Source organism: Anomaloglossus baeobatrachus, chromosome 2 (genome assembly GCF_048569485.1).
Source record: "Anomaloglossus baeobatrachus isolate aAnoBae1 chromosome 2, aAnoBae1.hap1, whole genome shotgun sequence".
Classification (NCBI taxonomy): Eukaryota; Metazoa; Chordata; class Amphibia; order Anura; family Aromobatidae; genus Anomaloglossus; species Anomaloglossus baeobatrachus.
In genome coordinates this window covers 794,775,502-794,795,893 of record NC_134354.1, presented here as the reverse complement: position 1 = coordinate 794,795,893, position 20,392 = coordinate 794,775,502, and the positions used below count along the sequence as shown (strand labels likewise).

The 20,392-nt window shown below is 59.8% G+C and overlaps 1 protein-coding gene across 1 annotated transcript in view; it reads right to left on the bottom strand.

Moving 5' to 3' along the window:
* The window catches only part of STIM1 (stromal interaction molecule 1), a 56,535-nt gene extending 41,555 nt beyond the window's left edge, over positions 1 to 14,980 (bottom strand). The window contains 1 exon segment of the mRNA XM_075334035.1: positions 14,551 to 14,980. Coding sequence (XP_075190150.1) covers positions 14,551 to 14,659 — 109 coding nt within the window. The 5' untranslated portion in view covers positions 14,660 to 14,980.
* Positions 14,981 to 20,392: the final 5,412 nt, after the last annotated feature.

Below are 20,392 nucleotides of genomic sequence, written 5' to 3'. Positions count from 1 at the left end.
CTCCACCAGCATCAGCCTCCACCAGCATCAGCCTCTCTCCTTCCAGCCTCTCTCCTTCCAGCCTCCCCCAGCATCAGCCTCCCCTTCCCAGCCTTCCCCAGGATCAGCCTCTCTCCTCCCAGCCTCCTTCCTCCCAGCCTCCCTCTCCCAGCCTCCCTCAGCATCAGCCTTACGCTCCCAGTCTCCCCCAGCATCAGCCTCCCCAAGCATCAGCCTCCACCAGCATCAGCCTCTCTCCTTCCAGCCTCTCTCCTTCCAGCCTCTCTCCTTCCAGCCTCCCCCAGCATCAGCCTCTCTCCTTCCAGCCTCCCTCAGCATCAGCCTCCCGTTCCCAGCCTTCCCCAGGATCAGCCTCTCTCCTCCCAGCCTCCTTCCTCCCAGCCTCCCTCAGCATCAGCCTTCCCCTCCCAGTCTCCCCCAGCATCAGCCTCCCCAAGCATCAGCCTCCACCAGCATTAGCCTCTCTCCTTCCAGCCTCCCCCAGCATCAGCCTCCACCAGCATCAGCCTCCCTCGTCCCAGCCTCCCCCTCCCAGCCTCCCCCAGCATCAGCCTCTCTCCTCCCAGCCTTCCCCATGATCAGCCTCTCTGCTCCCAGCCTCCTCCAGCACGCCGTGCTCCTCTGCCGACACACACACACCCGATCGCATCCACTCACACACACCCGATCGCATCCACTCACACACACCCGATCGCATCCACTCACACACACCCGATCGCATCCACTCACACACACCCGATCGCATCCACTCACACACACAGACACTGACGATATCGCACATACGCGCTTATACTCACAACATCCGGGGATATCACATGCTTCTGGCCATGTGATCCTCCCGCAGGTCCTGGAAGATCACAACAGCACAGGATCGCCGCCGAGAAGCAAGCGATATCCCAGGATGTTGTGAGTATGTGGATGCGATGTGATGTGTGTGTGTGCTGTTGTGTGTGTGCTGTTATGTGTGTGTGCTGTTATGTGTGTGTGCTGTTATGTGTGTGTGCTGTTATGTGTGTGTGCTGTTATGTGTGTGTGCTGTTATGTGTGTGCTGTTATGTGTGTGCTGTTATGTGTGTGCTGTTATGTGTGTGCTGTTATGTGTGTGCTGTTATGTGTGTGTGCTGTTATGTGTGTGTGCTGTTATGTGTGTGTGCTGTTATGTGTGTGTGCTGTTGTGTGTGTGTGCTGTTGTGTGTGTGTGCTGTTGTGTGTGTGTGCTGTTGTGTGTGTGTGCTGTTGTGTGTGTGTGCTGTTGTGTGTGTGTGCTGTTATGTGTGTGTGCTGTTATGTGTGTGTGCTGTTATGTGTGTGTGCTGTTATGTGTGTGTGCTGTTATGTGTGTGTGCTGTTATGTGTGTGTGCTGTTATGTGTGTGTGCTGTTATGTGTGTGTGCTGTTATGTGTGTGTGCTGTTATGTGTGTGCTGTTATGTGTGTGCTGTTATGTGTGTGCTGTTATGTGTGTGCTGTTATGTGTGTGCTGTTATGTGTGTGCTGTTATGTGTGTGCTGTTATGTGTGTGCTGTTATGTGTGTGCTGTTATGTGTGTGCTGTTATGTGTGTGCTGTTATGTGTGTGCTGTTATGTGTGTGCTGTTATGTGTGTGCTGTTATGTGTGTGCTGTTATGTGTGTGCTGTTATGTGTGTGCTGTTATGTGTGTGCTGTTATGTGTGTGCTGTTATGTGTGTGCTGTTATGTGTGTGCTGTTATGTGTGTGCTGTTATGTGTGTGCTGTTATGTGTGTGCTGTTATGTGTGTGCTGTTATGTGTGTGCTGTTATGTGTGTGCTGTTATGTGTGTGCTGTTATGTGTGTGCTGTTATGTGTGTGCTGTTATGTGTGTGCTGTTATGTGTGTGCTGTTATGTGTGTGCTGTTATGTGTGTGCTGTTATGTGTGTGCTGTTATGTGTGTGCTGTTATGTGTGTGCTGTTATGTGTGTGCTGTTATGTGTGTGCTGTTATGTGTGTGCTGTTATGTGTGTGCTGTTATGTGTGTGCTGTTATGTGTGTGCTGTTATGTGTGTGCTGTTATGTGTGTGCTGTTATGTGTCTGTATTTTCCGCCGCTGCAGGACCTTGATGTGTGGATGCGATGTGATGTGTGTGTGAGGTGTGTGTGAGAGTGAGTGTGAGCCGGTGTACACTGGTAACTATGATACACATCGGGTAACTAAGGGACCTTAGTTACCCGATGTGTATAATGGTTACCAGCTTTCACGGCCTCCGTGAAGATCCCAGCATCGCAAGGTTATGTCTGGCGCTGCTGGGATCCTGACGGAGCCGGTGTAGAAGCAAGCGATATCCCAGCATGTTGTGATGTGTGAGGTGTGTGTGAGTGTGAGAGTGAGTGTGATCTGATGTGTGTGTGTACTCACCTGGGAATCGGAGCTCCGTGTCAGTTGGGCTAGAGCGAGCGTGCATTGCGTGAGGGGGGCGGGGCCTGCAGAGAGCCGGGGCGAGAGGCCAATCCGTGTGGGGGGGCGGGGCCATGGCGAGCCCAGCGGCCAATCAGCTTTGTGTCACCGTAAGGACACAATTTCGGAGCATGACAGACAGACAGACAGACAGACAGAATAAGGCAATTATATATATAGATATTACACACACACGCCGCTCTATACACACACACCGCTCTATACACACACACACACACACACACACACACACACACACAGCTCCTACAGCTGTAAACCACACGGCTGCACAAGACTCTGCTGGACTACAAGCGCTGATACATTGTAACAACCCCTCCGCTGTGTGACCAGGAGTGGAAACCCCCTGTGAGCTGCTCTGGGCTGGACGCAGCTTTGGCTGTGAGTGGAGCAGATGTGGAGGCGGTGAGGCTGGCACACTATTATCTGGCGCGGTATAAACACAGGTGTGTGCTGAGAACAGCGGCTGATTGTTCTGTGCACGGGGGGAGCGCAGACACCTCGTACTGCAGGGTGTGTGCCCCTCCAGACATCCGTATACCGGGGGTCCGCTCCCCTGATCCTCGCTGTGCAGGGTGTACCCCTCCAGCCATGCGTATACCGGGGGTCCGCTCCCCTGAGCCTCGCTGTGCAGGGTGTGTGCCCCTCCAGACATTCGTATACCGGGGGTCCGCTCCCCTGATCCTCGCTGTGCAGGGTGTGTGCCCCTCCAGACATCCGTATACCGGGGGTCCGCTCCCCTGAGCCTCGCTGTGCAGGCTGCGGCCGCCCGGAGGCATCTCAGACATTTCACCTTGTTAGTGGAGGAGGCTGAGAATAGCACAAGAAAAATCCACCAGCTGCAGCCCCGGGGGGACGGTGAGGGGCGGCTGCCGAGAAGACCCCCCAACTAAGCATCACCACGAGACCCCACAGCAACCTATGCCCCCCAAAACACAAGACTGAAAACCAGTGAGTGTGAAAGCGGGTGACCCCACATCCCCCACCCTCTACAGTGATGGACGGACCCTTACTAGTGCTCAACACTATTGAGGGGGGGGGGGGGGGGAGTCAGTGCCCCCAGCCACGACCCTCCTCCTCCTGACCTCAGGACCCCCCCCCCCCACACCACCGCCCCCAGACACGGCCCTCCTCCTGACCTCAGGACCCCCCCCACACCACCGCCCCCAGCGATCACCCTCCTCCTGACCTCAGGACCCCCCACACACACACCACCGCCCCCAGCCATCACCCTGCTCCTGACCTCAGGACCCCCCCACACCACCGCCCCCAGACACGACCCTCCTCCTGACCTCAGGACCCCCCCACACACACCACCGCCCCCAGCCATCACCCTGCTCCTGACCTCAGGACCCCCCCCCACACCACCGCCCCCAGCGATCACCCTGCTCCTGACATCAGGACCCCCCCCCCACACCACCGCCCCCAGACACGACCCTCCTCCTGACCTCAGGACCCCCCACACCACCGCCCCCAGCGATCACCCTCCTCCTGACCTCAGGACCCCCCCCCACACCACCGCCCCCAGACACAACCCTGCTCCTGACATCAGGACCCCCCACACCACCGCCCCCAGCCATCACCCTGCTCCTGACCTCTTCCACCCTCAGCCACATCCTCTGCCCCTCGTCCTGACCTCAGGACCCCCGGCCCCCCCCCCCCGCCTCCTGTACGGCCATCACACGCGGTGGTAGTGGCGGCTGAGCACAGGCCGGAGCCTCGGATCCGCTTACACTGGCATGTGGCTGCAGACACCACTTGACATTAATCCACTGGAGGCGGCTGCCAGGAGCGTGCACCGCGGAGAAAGCAGCGCCAGAGGGGGGCACGGGGGGCCGGAGCGAGGGGGGCTACATCACAGGGTCCTGAGGGAGCGCGGCCCACCCTGGTGCACACAATATCAGGGGTGTAATATGAGGGGGGCTACATCACAGGCTCCTGAGGGAGCGCGGCCCACCCTGGTGCACACAATATCAGGGTCAGCATTACTCCGCGCCCCACACAACCCAAGATGGGGAGAGGGATCGTCTGCAGCCCCCGCAGTGACCGGACGCAGTGGTCTGGACACAATCATGAGCAGATGGCAGCGTCCCCTGCCTTAGACTGCAGTCACCTCCAGAGCTGCGTGCGTCCGGAGAGCAGTGCATGATGGGAGCCGGTCAGATCGGCGCCCCCTGTACACCCAGATGCCAGTGACAGGCAGCCCCCGGTAGACACCGCTGTACTGACACATGTCACATCCGTCCACCGGAAGCAGCGCCCAAACCACAGAGCAGGATGTCACCCACGTCAGCACCGCTCCGAGAACACCGCCATGTACACAGCGCTGAGGCAGAGCCACATGTCTCCATGGTTACAGACTACCTCTGCTATGTACACAGCTGAGGCAGAGCCACACGTCTCCATGGTTACAGACTACCTCCGCCATGTACACAGCTCTGAGGCAGAGCCACACGTCTCCATGGTTACAGACTACCTCTGCTATGTACACAGCTGAGGCAGAGCCACACGTCTCCATGGTTACAGACTACCTCTGCTATGTACACAGCTGAGGCAGAGCCACACGTCTCCATGGTTACAGACTACCTCTGCTATGTACACAGCTGAGGCAGAGCCACACGTCTCCATGGTTACAGACTACCTCTGCCATGTACACAGCTCTGAGGCAGAGCCACACGTCTCCATGGTTACAGACTACCTCTGCTATGTACACAGCTGAGGCAGAGCCACACGTCTCCATGGTTACAGACTACCTCTGCCATGTACACAGCTCTGAGGCAGAGCCACACGTCTCCATGGTTACAGACTACCTCCGCCATGTACACAGCTCTGAGGCAGAGCCACACGTCTCCATGGTTACAGACTACCTCTGCTATGTACACAGCTGAGGCAGAGCCACACGTCTCCATGGTTACAGACTACCTCTGCTATGTACACAGCTGAGGCAGAGCCACACGTCTCCATGGTTACAGACTACCTCTGCTATGTACACAGCTGAGGCAGAGCCACACGTCTCCATGGTTACAGACTACCTCTGCCATGTACACAGCTCTGAGGCAGAGCCACACGTCTCCATGGTTACAGACTACCTCTGCTATGTACACAGCTGAGGCAGAGCCACACGTCTCCATGGTTACAGACTACCTCTGCCATGTACACAGCTCTGAGGCAGAGCCACACGTCTCCATGGTTACAGACTACCTCCGCCATGTACACAGCTCTGAGGCAGAGCCACACGTCTCCATGGTTACAGACTACCTCTGCTATGTACACAGCTGAGGCAGAGCCACACGTCTCCATGGTTACAGACTACCTCCGCCATGTACACAGCTCTGAGGCAGAGCCACACGTCTCCATGGTTACAGACTACCTCTGCTATGTACACAGCTGAGGCAGAGCCACACGTCTCCATGGTTACAGACTACCTCTGCTATGTACACAGCTGAGGCAGAGCCACACGTCTCCATGGTTACAGACTACCTCTGCTATGTACACAGCTCTGAGGCAGAGCCACATGTCTCCATGGTTACAGACTACCACCGCTATGTACACAGCTGAGGCAGAGCCACATGTCTCCATGGTTACAGACTACCTCTGCTATGTACACAGCTGAGGCAGAGCCACACGTCTCCATGGTTACAGACTACCTCTGCCATGTACACAGCTGAGGCAGAGCCACACGTCTCCATGGTTACAGACTACCTCTGCTATGTACACAGCTCTGAGGCAGAGCCACACGTCGCCATGGTTACAGACTACCTCCGCTATGTACACAGCTGAGGCAGAGCCACATGTCTCCATGGTTACAGACTACCACCGCTATGTACACAGCTGAGGCAGAGCCACATGTCTCCATGGTTACAGACTACCTCTGCTATGTACACAGCTGAGGCAGAGCCACACATCTCCATGGTTACAGACTACCTCTGCTATGTACACAGCTGAGGCAGAGCCACACGTCTCCGTGGTTACAGACTACCTCTGCTATGTACACAGTGCAGAGGCAGAGCCACACGTCTCCATGGTTACAGACTACCACCGCTATGTACACAGCTGAGGCAGAGCCACACGTCTCCATGGTTACAGACTACCACCGCTATGTACACAGCTCTGAGGCAGAGCCACACGTCTCCATGGTTACAGACTACCACCGCTATGTACACAGCTCTGAGGCAGAGCCACACGTCTCCATGGTTACAGACTACCACCGCTATGTACACAGCTGAGGCAGAGCCACACGTCTCCATGGTTACAGACTACCACCGCTATGTACACAGCTGAGGCAGAGCCACATGTCTCCATGGTTACAGACTACCACCGCTATGTACACAGCTGAGGCAGAGCCACATGTCTCCATGGTTACAGACTACCACCGCTATGTACATAGCTGAGGCAGAGCCACATGTCTCCATGGTTACAGACTACCACCGCTATGTACACAGCTGAGGCAGAGCTACACGTCTCCATGGTTACAGACTACCACCGCTATGTACATAGCTGAGGCAGAGCCACATGTCTCCATGGTTACAGACTACCACCGCTATGTACACAGCTGAGGCAGAGCCACATGTCTCCATGGTTACAGACTACCACCGCTATGTACACAGCTGAGGCAGAGCCACATGTCTCCATGGTTACAGACTACCACCGCTATGTACACAGCTGAGGCAGAGCCACATGTCTCCATGGTTACAGACTACCTCTGCTATGTACACAGCTTTGAGGCAGAGCCACACGTCGCCATGGTTACAGACCACCACCGCCATGTACACAGCTGAGGCAGAGCCACACGTCTCCATGGTTACAGACCACCACTATGTACACAGCTCTGAGGCAGAGCCACACGTCGCCATGGTTACAGACTACCACCGCTATGTACCCAGCTGAGGCAGAGCCACACGTCTCCATGGTTACAGACTACCACCGCTATGTACACAGCTCTGCGGCAGAGCCACACGTCTCCATGGTTACAGACTACCTCCGCCATGTACACAGCTGAGGCAGAGCCACACGTCGCCATGGTTACAGACTACCTCCGCCATGTACACAGCTCTGAGGCAGAGCCACACGTCTCCGTGGTTACAGACTACCACCGCTATGTACACAGCTCTGAGGCAGAGCCACACGTCGCCATGGTTACAGACTACCTCCGCTATGTACGTAGCTCTGAGGCAGAGCCACACGTCTCCGTGGTTACAGACTACCTCCACTATGTACACAGCTCTGAGGCAGAGCCACACGTTTCCGTGGTTACAGACTACCTCCGCTATGTACACAGCTCTGAGGCAGAGCCACACGTCTCCATGGTTACAGACTACCTCCACTATGTACACAGCTGAGGCAGAGCCACACGTCTCCATGGTTACAGACTACCACCGCTATGTACACAGCTGAGGCAGAGCCACATGTCTCCATGGTTACAGACTACCTCCACTATGTACACAGCTCTGAGGCAGAGCCACACGTCTCCGTGGTTACAGACTACCTCCGCTATGTACACAGCTGAGGCAGAGCCACATGTCTCCATGGTTACAGACTACCTCCGCTATGTACACAGCTGAGGCAGAGCCACACGTCTCCGTGGTTACAGACTACCTCCGCCATGTACACAGCTGAGGCAGAGCCACACGTCTCCGTGGTTACAGACTACCTCTGCTATGTACACAGCTGAGGCAGAGCCACACGTCTCTGTGGTTACAGACTACCTCCGCTATGTACACAGCTGAGGCAGAGCCACATGTCTCCATGGTTACAGACTACCTCCGCTATGTACACAGCTGAGGCAGAGCCACATGTCTCCATGGTTACAGACTACCACCGCTATGTACACAGCTCTGCGGCAGAGCCACACGTCTCCATGGTTACAGACTACCTCCGCCATGTACACAGCTGAGGCAGAGCCACACGTCTCCGTGGTTACAGACTACCTCCGCTATGTACACAGCTGAGGCAGAGCCACACGTCTCCATGGTTACAGACTACCACCGCTATGTACACAGCTGAGGCAGAGCCACACGTCTCCATGGTTACAGACTACCTCCGCTATGTACACAGCTCTGAGGCAGAGCCACACGTCTCCGTGGTTACAGACTACCTCCGCTATGTACACAGCTCTGCGGCAGAGCCACACGTCTCCATGGTTACAGACTACCTCCGCTATGTACACAGCTCTGAGGCAGAGCCATACGGCTCCGTGGTTACAGACTACCTCCGCTATGTACACAGCTCTGCGGCAGAGCCACACGTCGCCATGGTTACAGACTACCTCCGCTATGTACACAGCTCTGCGGCAGAGCCACACGTCGCCATGGTTACAGACTACCTCCGCCATGTACACAGCTCTGAGGCAGAGCCACACGTCTCCGTGGTTACAGACTACCTCCGCTATGTACACAGCTCTCCTAAACGTCTCCGTGGTTACAGACTACAAACAATCCGCGCAGTCACGTGTTCCTCCATCAGGCACAGATGAGACTACAGTTACCAAGGAGACGCATGAGTCTGCACAGGAGCTGCACCCGGCGGGGCGCACCATCACCTCCCAGGACACCACACACAAGGACAGGGACTACTCCAGCCATGCTCTGCAGCAGACAGTGCGGGAGCAGCCCCCCAGCCGCACTGCGGCCCCCCGCCAGGGCTGCACACTGTCCTGGATTATGCAGCAGCTCTGGCCCTGATTGGAGCAGAGGAGAGGTGAGTGCAGCTCTGGATGTGAAGGAGCTGAATACTCGTGGCCAGCGGCGTGGCTGTGCAGGGCTCGGTGATGTCATCTTTAGACGAGTCTGACCGCGCCGGGGACGATTCCACTGCAGTCAGCAGCTCCGGACCGAGCGGCCCAACCAGAAGCCACCAGGAAAACCACCCACTCCAGGCGGCTGCATTCCTGCGTGCAGGAGGAGGCCGGGGCCGCGAGGAGATCAGGAGCCGCGCAGGGGGAGGCCGGGGCCCAGAGGAGATCAGGAGCCGCGCAGGAGGAGGCCGGAGCCCAGAGGAGATCAGGGGCCGCGCAGGAGGAGGCCGGGGCCCAGAGGAGATCAGGGGCCGCGCAGGAGGAGGCCGGGGCCGCGAGGAGATCAGGAGCCGCGCAGGAGGAGGCCGGGGCCCAGAGGAGATCAGGAGCCGCGCAGGAGGAGGCCGGGGCCGCGAGGAGATCAGGAGCCGCGCAGGAGGAGGCCGGGGCCCAGAGGAGATCAGGAGCCGCGCAGGAGGAGGCCGGGGCCCAGAGGAGATCAGGGGCCGCGCAGAAGGAGGCCGGAGCCCAGAGGAGATCAGGGGCCGCGCAGAAGGAGGCCGGGGCCCAGAGGAGATCAGGAGCCGCGCAGGAGGAGGCCGGGGCCCAGAGGAGATCAGGAGCCGCGCAGGAGGAGGCCGGGGCCCAGAGGAGATCAGGAGCCGCGCAGGGGGAGGCCGGGGCCCAGAGGAGATCAGGAGCCGCGCAGGGGGAGGCCGGGGCCGCGAGGAGATCAGGAGCCGCACAGGGGGAGGCCGGGGCCGCGAGGAGATCAGGAGCCGCACAGGGGGAGGCCGGGGCCGCGAGGAGATCAGGAGCCGCGCAGGGGGAGGCCGGGGCCGCGAGGAGATCAGGAGCCGCGCAGGGGGAGGCCGGAGCCCAGAGGAGATCAGGGGCCGCGCAGGAGGAGGCCGGGGCCCAGAGGAGATCAGGGGCCGCGCAGGAGGAGGCCGGGGCCCAGAGGAGATCAGGGGCCGCGCAGGAGGAGGCCGGGGCCCAGAGGAGATCAGGGGCCGCGCAGGAGGAGGCCGGGGCCCAGAGGAGATCAGGAGCCGCGCAGGAGGAGGCCGGGGCCCAGAGGAGATCAGGAGCCGCGCAGGAGGAGGCCGGGGCCCAGAGGAGATCAGGAGCCGCGCAGGAGGAGGCCGGGGCCCAGAGGAGATCAGGAGCCGCGCAGGAGGAGGCCGGGGCCCAGAGGAGATCAGGAGCCGCGCAGGAGGAGGCCGGGGCCCAGAGGAGATCAGGAGCCGCGCAGGAGGAGGCCGGGGCCCAGAGGAGATCAGGAGCCGCGCAGGAGGAGGCCGGGGCCCAGAGGAGATCAGGAGCCGCGCAGGGGGAGGCCGGGGCCCAGAGGAGATCAGGAGCCGCGCAGGAGGAGGCCGGAGCCCAGAGGAGATCAGGGGCCGCGCAGGAGGAGGCCGGAGCCCAGAGGAGATCAGGGGCCGCGCAGGAGGAGGCCGAGGCCCAGAGGAGATCAGGAGCCGCGCAGGAGGAGGCCGGGGCCCAGAGGAGATCAGGAGCCGCGCAGGAGGAGGCCGGGGCCCAGAGGAGATCAGGGGCCGCGGAGGAGGAGGCTGGGGCCCAGAGGAGATCAGGGGCCGCGGAGGAGGTGGTCAGGGCCCAGCAGATGGGATCAGGGGCTGCACAGGATGTCAGGGGCCCAGGTGGAAAGGGGGGGGAAATCAGGGACCGCACAGGAGAAGGCCGGGGCCCAGAGGAGATCAGGGGCTGCGGAAGAGGAGGTCAAAGTCTACAGAAGCAGAGCGTCTGCCGATGATCCACATGCGGGGTCCCCGTCCCCAATGACCCAGCTGTTGATTGTGGTGAATGAATGTGATTAATCCCACCGGCCCCCCATGATCTCTACTTAACGTCCCTTTATCTCCAGTCCCAGAATAGAAAACAAAAAATAAAAACTAAAAATCAGACACTGGCCCGGGGGTGGGGCGGGGGGGGCGGGGGTGGACAAGCGGTCAGTGACCTCTATGGGGAACATCTGGCTCTGGGCAGTGAGGGCACCTGATGGCAAACTGTCAAATATCCACTGGGATCTGTCCTGCCCTCTGCACCGCACCCCCTATGGCCAGAAAGCGGGGACCCCCGGAAGCAGGAGGAGCAAGTGCATGACCCTAAAGGGCCGGCGACCCCAGAATCGGCCTCAGCAAGGTCACACAGAAAAAAAAAAATCACTGACCACCGCTGCAAGTGTGCACAGCGCCCAAACTACGGGGGTCACACAACATATAATGGGGGGGGGAATAATCCACTCTATGCCCAGTATTAAGAGACCACTAACAGAAGCCAACAATTCACTTCTACACTCTGCCACCATGCCGGAGCGCACACTGTCTGCCACCATGCCGGAGCGCACACTGTCTGCCACCATGCCGGAGCGCACACTGTCTGCCACCATGCCGGAGCGCACACTGTCTGCCACCATGCCGGAGCGCACACTGTCTGCCACCATGCCGGAGCGCACACTGTCTGCCAACATGCCGGAGCGCACACTGTCTGCCAACATGCCGGAGCGCACACTGTCTGCCAACATGCCGGAGCGCACACTGTCTGCCACCATGCCGGAGCGCACACTGTCTGCCACCATGCCGGAGCGCACACTGTCTGCCACCATGCCGGAGCGCACACTGTTTGCTGCTGTCATAGCTGGAGTAAAAACCAGAGGAGATGAGGGGTCGCACAGGAGGAGGCCGGGGCCCAGAGGAGATCAGGGGCCACATGTGCACAGTCTATCAGCCATCGCTGTGTGCAGATACCTGTGTACACCAGTGATAACACGCCCCCCCTGATTGGCCGCAGTCACCACATACACTGGGGGCAGGGGGCACTTTCCGCGGCTCGGGCACACTCGGTGTTATCGTCCTGCTTCTGCTTCCATCAGACGTTTAGTAAATTAATAGCAAATGTTTATAGCGATCGCTTCAATGTATAAAATCCAGATCTACAACGTGCTGCCGGGGTCTATCGGGGGTCTGCCGCTGCCGGGGTCTATCGGGGGTCTGCCGCTGCCGGGGGTCTACCGCTGCCGGGGGTCTACCGGGGGTCTGCCGCTGCTGGGGTCTATCGGGGGTCTGCCGCTGCCGGGGGTCTACCGGGGGTCTGCCGCTGCCGGGGTCTACCGGGGGTCTGCCGCTGCCGGGGTCTACCGGGGGTCTGCCGCTGCCGGGGTCTACCGGGGGTCTGCCGCTGCCGGGGTCTACCGGGGGTCTGCCGCTGCCGGGGTCTACCGGGGGTCTGCCGCTGCCGGGGTCTACCGGGGGTCTGCCGCTGCCGGGGTCTACCGGGGGTCTGCCGCTGCCGGGGTCTATCGGGGGTCTGCCGCTGCCGGGGTCTATCGGGGGTCTGCGGCACATGTACGAGGGGTTAATAGCATTAACATTTCCCATTCTGTAGCGCAGTATCAGGCGCACACATTGCGGTGTTACACATTTCTGTGCGGTTTTGCTGCAGACGTTTCTTGAGAGATGCTTGTACTTTCTGCACATTCCCGGCCAAACCTATGGAGAAAGTGTCCGTGCAGCGCGGTCACTTCACAGGAAGATTCCTTCTGCACGATTTCTTGAGAAAGAACCAGCGGCTCCTCTCTGCAGGCGGCTGCGGGGTCGGGCGCTTCTCAGTGCGTTTTGTGGACACAAGCACTCATCTTTCAGACGTAAGACATCTTTTGAAAAAACTCCTTTTTCTAGTGCGCACAGGGCCCGAGTGTGGCCTAAGTACAACGTGATCCTCTTCCCCCAGACCAGAAAATAGCCCCCCAGACCAGAAAATAGCCCCCCCAGACGAGAAAATAGCCCCCCCAGACGAGAAAATAGCCCCCCCAGACGAGAAAATAGCCCCCCCAGACCAGAAAATAGCCCCCCCAGACCAGAAAATAGCCCCCCCAGACCAGAAAATAGCCCCCCAGACCAGAAAATAGCCCCCCCAGACCCGCGGTGCGGCCTCTCCTCCGGTCTCTTGGTTCCCATGATCTGCCCCCTCCTCCAGGGTCTCTCCTGTCCGCTGACCACAGGCTCTGGGTTCCCAGTATTTGCCTTGTCCCTCTCCCCCCGGGGTCTCACCTGCATGCAGCGGCTCCTCGGCCGGGGCTCCCGGGGGGTCTCTCCCCTCTCCCCCCTCTCCCGGGGGGGTCTCTCCCCTCTCCCCCCTCTCCCGGGGGCTCTCTCCCCACTCCCCCCTCTCCCGGGGGGGTCTCTCCCCTCTCCCCCCTCTCCCGGGGGCTCTCTCCCCACTCCCCCCCTCTCCCGGGGGGGTCTCTCCCCTCTCCCCCCTCTCCCGGGGGGTCTCTCCCCGGGGGTCTCACCTGCATGCAGCGGCTCCTCGGCCGGGGCTCCGGGGGCTCTCCCCCCTGGTTTCCCCTCTCCCCGGGGGGTCTCTCCCCCCCTCTCCCGGGGGGTCTCTCCCCCCCTCTCCCGGGGGGGTCTCTCCCCCCCTCTCCCGGGGGGGTCTCTCCCCCCCTCTCCCGGGGGGGTCTCTCCCCCCCTCTCCCGGGGGGTCTCTCCCCCCCTCTCCCGGGGGGTCTCTCCCCCCCTCTCCCGGGGGGTCTCTCCCCCCCTCTCCCGGGGGGTCTCTCCCCCCTCTCCCGGGGGCTCTCTCCCCACTCCCCCCTCTCCCGGGGGGGTCTCTCCCCTCTCCCGGGGGGTCTCTCCCCGGGGGTCTCACCTGCATGCAGCGGCTCCTCGGCCGGGGCTCCGGGGGCTCTCCCCCCTGGTTTCCCCTCTCCCCGGGGGTCTCTCCCCTGGTTTCCCCTCTCCCCGGGGGTCTCTCCCCTCTCTCCCCGGGGGTCTCTCCCCCCTGGTTTCCCCTCTCCCCGGGGGTCTCTCCCCCCTGGTTTCCCCTCTCCCCGGGGGTCTCTCCCCTCTCTCCCCGGGGGTCTCTCCCCGGGGGTCTCTCCCCCCTGGTTTCCCCTCTCCCCGGGGGTCTCTCCCCCCTCTCCCCGGGGGTCTCACCTGCATGCAGCGGCTCCTCGGCCGGGGCTCCGGGGGCTCTCCCCTCTCTCCCCGGGGGTCTCTCCCCCCTGGTTTCCCCTCTCCCCGGGGGTCTCTCCCCCCTGGTTTCCTCTCTCCCCGGGGGTCTCTCCCCCCTGGTTTCCCCTCTCCCCGGGGGTCTCACCTGCATGCAGCGGCTCCTCGGCCGGGTCTCTCCCCCCCTGGTTTCCTCTCTCCCCGGGGGTCTCTCCCCCCTGGTTTCCTCTCTCCCCGGGGGTCTCTCCCCCCTGGTTTCCCCTCTCCCCGGGGGTCTCTCCCCCCTGGTTTCCCCTCTCCCCGGGGGTCTCTCCCCCCTGGTTTCCCCTCTCCCCGGGGGTCTCCCCCCTGGTTTCCCCTCTCCCCGGGGGTCTCTCCCCCCTGGTTTCCCCTCTCCCCGGGGGTCTCACCTGCATGCAGCGGCTCCTCGGCCGGGGCTCCCGGGGCTCTCTCCGCCTGGCCATGCTGCAGGAAGGAGGCGCACAGCACCCACAGTACGAGGCGGGAGCACACGTCCATGTCCCGCCGCTGCCGGTGTCTGGGCCCAGGAGCTCGCACTTCACCGCTGTGGGGGCCGCAGTAGCTCAGAGGCGCAGCAGGGGGCGCTGTGTACGTGCCATGCCCGGCGGTGTCCACAGGGGCCAGTCCATAGCAGTCACATCCGCCGGGGGGCGCTGCCCGCAGCTGTGTCCGGTGGTCCGGGCCCGCGCTGTGTCCGGTCACTGCCGCCGCTCACATCACCGGCCGGCGCCACATCCACTCCTCCGCCGGCGGCCGCTCTCCAGCACTGACTCTCCTCACAACAGGCTCCGCCCACACACTGACAGCCCGGAGGACGGAAAATGACGTCACCGCGCCAAGCACGCAGAGGGCGGAGCCTGCGGGAGAGTGACGGCGGCAAAGAGAAGTGGGAGGGGTAACCAGGTATGGTAATGAGAGGTGACATCAGATGGGCGGGGCCAGAGGTCAGTACAGGGGCGGGGTTTATCAGTACCGTATAGGTAAATCTCCTAAAGGGCGGGGTGCCACACGGCGAGGGAGGAGCCTCACTACAAAGAGAGGCGTGTCACAGCGAGATTGGCAGGGAAGAGGCGGAGCGACATGTCATGCATCTGCTGGGTGGCATCATTTCATGCAGCAATTGATTAATGGAGCAGAGCTGCCGTGTAAAGCAAAGCTGCAGTGTAAAGCAGAGCTGCAGTGTAAAGCAGAGCTGCAGTGTAAAGCAGAGCTGAAGTGTAAAGCAGAGCTGGAGTGTAAAGCAGAGCTGGAGTGTAAAGCAGGAGCTGCAGTGTAAAGCACAGCTGAAGTGTAAAGCAGAGCTGGAGTGTAAAGCAGAGCTGCAGTGTAAAGCAAAGCTGCAGTGTAAAGCAGAGCTGCAGTGTAAATCAGAGCTGCAGTGTAAAGCAGAGCTGCAGTGTAAAGCAGAGCTGAAGTGTAAAGCAAAGCTGGAGTGTAAAGCAGAGCTGGAGTGTAAAGCAGAGCTGCAGTGTAAAGCAAAGCTGCAGTGTAAAGCAGAGCTGGAGTGTAAAGCAAAGCTGGAGTGTAAAGCAAAGCTGCAGTGTAAATCAGAGCTGCAGTGTAAAGCAGAGCTGCAGTGTAAAGCAGAGCTGAAGTGTAAAGCAAAGCTGGAGTGTAAAGCAGAGCTGCAGTGTAAAGAAGAGCTGGAGTGTAAAGCACAGCTGCAGTGTAAAGCACAGCTGCAGTGTAAAGCAGAGCTGCAGTGTAAAGCAAAGCTGGAGTGTAAAGCAGAGCTGGAGTGTAAAGCAGAGCTGGAGTGTAAAGCAGAGCTGGAGTGTAAAGCAGAGCTGGAGTGTAAAGCACAGCTGCAGTGTAAAGCAGAGCTGCAGTGTAAAGCACAGCTGCAGTGTAAAGCACAGCTGCAGTGTAAAGCAGAGCTGCAGTGTAAAGCAGAGCTGCAGTGTAAAGCAGAGCTGCAGTGTAAAGCACAGCTGCAGTGTAAAGCAGAGCTGCAGTGTAAAGCAAAGCTGGAGTGTAAAGCAGAGCTGGAGTGTAAAGCAGAGCTGGAGTGTAAAGCAGAGCTGGAGTGTAAAGCACAGCTGCAGTGTAAAGCAGAGCTGCAGTGTAAAGCACAGCTGCAGTGTAAAGCAAAGCTGGAGTGTAAAGCAGAGCTGGAGTGTAAAGCAGAGCTGGAGTGCAAAGCAGAGCTGAAGTGTAAAGCAAAGCTGGAGTGTAAAGCAGAGCTGGAGTGTAAAGCAGAGCTGGAGTGTAAAGCAGGAGCTGCAGTGTAAAACAGAGCTGAAGTGTAAAGCAAAGCTGGAGTGTAAAGCAGAGCTGGAGTGTAAAGCAAAGCTGGAGTGTAAAGCAGAGCTGGAGTGTAAAGCAGAGCTGGAGTGTAAAGCAGAGCTGCAGTATAAAGCAGAGCTGGAGTGTAAAGCAGAGCTGCAGTGTAAAGCAGAGCTGCAGTGTAAAGCAATGCTGGAGTGTAAAGCAGAGCTGCAGTGTAAAGCAGGAGCTGCAGTGTAAAGCAATGCTGGAGTGTAAAGCAGAGCTGGAGTGTAAAGCAGAGCTGCAGTGTAAAGCAGAGCTGGAGTGTAAAGCAGAGCTGCAGTGTAAAGCAGGAGCTGCAGTGTAAAGCAGAGCTGCAGTGTAAAGCAGGAGCTGCAGTGTAAAGCAGAGCTGCAGTGTAAAGCAGGAGCACTGGAAATTCTCAAATCAGAAGGCTGCTAATCCGGCAAAAATGTATTTCCTCTGCCTATACCTCCTATTATTTCAGAAATTGGGTCCATCAATGAAAAGCGTGAGAATCTGCGGCCAGTGATGGGAGGGTGAGTGCCCAGTGATGAGAAGGTGAGTGCCCAGTGATAGGATGGTGAGTGCCCAGTGATGGGAGCATGAGTGCCCAGTGATGGGATGGTGAGTGCCCAGTGATGGGAGGGTGAGTGCCCAGTGATGGGAGGGTGAGTGCCCAGTGATGGGAGGGTGAGTGCCCAGTGATGAGAAGGTGAGTGCCCAGTGATGGGAGGGTGAGTGCCCAGTGATGGGAGGGTGAGTGTCCAGAGATGGGAGGGTGAGTGCCCAGTGATGAGAAGGTGAGTGCCCAGTGATGAGAGGGTGAGCGCCCAGTGATGGGAGGGTGAGTGTCCAGAGATGGGAGGGTGAGTGCCCAGTGATGAGAAGGTGAGTGCCCAGTGATGGGATGGTGAGTGCCCAGTGATGGGAGCGTGAGTGCCCAGTGATGAAAGGGTTAGTGCCCAGTGATGAGAGGGTGAGTGCCCAGTGATGAGAAGGTGAGTGCCCAGTGATGGGAGGGTGAGTGCCCAGTGATGAGAGGGTGAGTGCCCAGTGATGGGAGCATGAGTGCCCAGTGATGGGAGGGTGAGTGCCCAGTGATGAGAGGGTGAGTGCCCAGTGATGAGAAGGTGAGTGCCCAGTGATGGGAGGGTGAGTGCCCAGTGATGAGAGGGTGAGTGCCCAGTGATGGGAGCATGAGTGTCCAGTGATGGGAGGGTGAGTGCCCAGTGATGGGAGGGTGAGCGCCCAGTGATGGGAGGGTGAGTGCCCAGTGATGAGAAGGTGAGTGCCCAGTGATGGGAGGGTGAATGCCCAGTGATGAGAGGGTGAGTGCCCAGTAATGGGAGGGTGACTGCCCAGTGATGGGAGCGTGAGTGCCCAGTGATGAGAAGATGAGCGCCCAGTGATGGGAGGGTGAGTGTCCAGTGATGAGAGGGTGAGCGCCCAGTGATGAGAAGGTGAGCGCCCAGTGATGGGAGGGTGAGTGTCCAGTGATGGGAGGGTGAGTGCCCAGTGATGAGAAGGTGAGCGCCCAGTGATGGGAGGGTGAGTGTCCAGTGATGAGAGGGTGAGCGCCCAGTGATGAGAAGGTGAGCGCACAGTGATGGGAGGGTGAGTGTCCAGTGATGAGAGGGTGAGTGCCCAGTGATGGGAGGGTGAGTGCCCAGTGATGGGAGGGTGAGTGTCCAGTGATGGGATGGTGAGTGCCCAGTGATGGGAGGGTGAGCGCCCAGTGATGGGAGGGTGAGTGCCCAGTGATGAGAAGGTGAGTGCCCAGTGATGGGAGGGTGAGTGCCCAGTGATGAGAGGGTGAGTGCCCAGTGATGGGAGGGTGACTGCCCAGTGATGGGAGGGTGAGTGTCCAGTGATGGGAGGGTGAGTGCCCAGTGATGAGAAGGTGAGCGCCCAGTAATGGGAGGGTGAGTGTCCAGTGATGAGAGGGTGAGCGCCCAGTGATGAGAAGGTGAGCGCCCAGTGATGGGAGGGTGAGTGTCCAGTGGTGAGAGGGTGAGTGCCCAGTGATGGGAGGGTGAGTGCCCAGTGATGGGAGGGTGAGTGTCCAGTGATGGGATGGTGAGTGCCCAGTGATGAGAAGGTGAGCGCCCAGTGATGAGAAGGTGAGCGCCCAGTGATGGGAGGGTGAGTGTCCAGTGATGAGAGGGTGAGCGCCCAGTGATGAGAAGGTGAGCGCCCAGTGATGAGAGGGTGAGTGCCCAGTGATGGGAGGGTGAGTGCCCAGTGATGGGAGGGTGAGTGTCCAGTGATGGGATGGTGAGTGCCCAGTGATGGGAGGGTGAGCGCCCAGTGATGGGAGGGTGAGTGCCCAGTGATGAGAAGGTGAGTGCCCAGTGATGGGAGGGTGAGTGCCCAGTGATGAGAGGGTGAGTGCCCAGTGATGGGAGGGTGAGTGCCCAGTGATGGGAGGGTGAGTGTCCAGTGATGGGAGGGTGAGTGCCCAGTGATGGGAGGGTGAGTGCCCAGTGATGGGAGGGTGAGTGTCCAGTGATGGGAGGGTGAGCGCCCAGTGATGAGAAGGTGAGCGCCCAGTGATGAGAGGGTGAGTGCCCAGTGATGAGAGGGTGAGCGCCCAGTGATGGGAGCGTGAGTGCCCAGTGATGAGAGGGTGAGTGCCCAGTGATGGGAGGGTGAGTGCCCAGTGATGGGAGGGTGAGTGCCCAGTGATGGGAGGGTGAGTGTCCAGTGATGGGAGGGTGAGCGCCCAGTGATGAGAAGGTGAGCGCCCTGTGATGAGAAGGTGAGCGCCCAGTGATGGGAGGGTGAGTGCCCAGTGATGGGAGGGTGAGTGCCCAGTGATGGGAGGGTGAGTGCCCAGTGATGAGAAGGTGAGCGCCCAGTGATGGGAGGGTGAGCGCCCAGTGATGAGAGGGTGAGTGCCCAGTGATGAGAAGGTGAGCGCCCAGTGCTGGGAGGGTGAGTGCCCAGTGATGGGAGGGTGAGTGCCCAGTGATGAGAGGGTGAGTGCCCAGTGATGGGAGGGTGAGTGTCCAGTGATGGGAGGGTGAGTGTCCAGTGATGGGAGGGTGAGTGTCCAGTGATGAGAGGGTGAGTGCCCAGTGATGGGAGGGTGAGTGCCCAGTGATGAGAGGGTGAGCGCCCAGTGATGGGAGGGTGAGTGTCCAGTGATGGGATGGTGAGTGTCCAGTGATGGGATGGTGAGTGCCCAGTGATGGGAGGGTGAGTGCCCAGTGATGGGAGGGTGAGTGCCCAGTGATGGGAGGGTGAGTGTCCAGAGATGGGAGGGTGAGTGCCCAGTGATGAGAAGGTGAGTGCCCAGTGATGGGATGGTGAGTGCCCAGTGATGGGAGCGTGAGTGCCCAGTGATGAAAGATGAGTGCCCACTGATGAGAGGGTGAGTGCCCAGTGATGAGAAGGTGAGTGCCCAGTGATGGGAGGGTGAGTGCCCAGTAATGAGAGGGTGAGTGCCCAGTGATGGGAGCATGAGTGCCCAGTGATGGGAGGGTGAGTGCCCAGTGATGAGAGGGTGAGCGCCCAGTGATGGGAGCATGAGTGCCCAGTGATGGGAGGGTGAGTGTCCAGTGATGGGATGGTGAGTGTCCAGTGATGGGATGGTGAGTGCCCAGTGATGGGAGGGTGAGTGCCCAGTGATGGGAGGGTGAGTGCCCACTGATGGGAGGGTGAGTGTCCAGAGATGGGAGGGTGAGTGCCCAGTGATGAGAAGGTGAGTGCCCAGTGATGGGATGGTGAGTGCCCAGTGATGGGAGCGTGAGTGCCCAGTGATGAAAGGGTGAGTGCCCAGTGATGAAAGGGTGAGTGCCCAGTGATGAGAAGGTGAGTGCCCAGTGATGGGAGGGTGAGTGCCCAGTGATGGGAGGGTGAGTGCCCAGTGATGGGAGCATGAGTGCCCAGTGATGGGAGGGTGAGTGCCCAGTGATGAGAGGGTGAGTGCCCAGTGATGAGAAGGTGAGTGCCCAGTGATGGGAGGGTGAGTGCCCAGTGATGAGAGGGTGAGTGCCC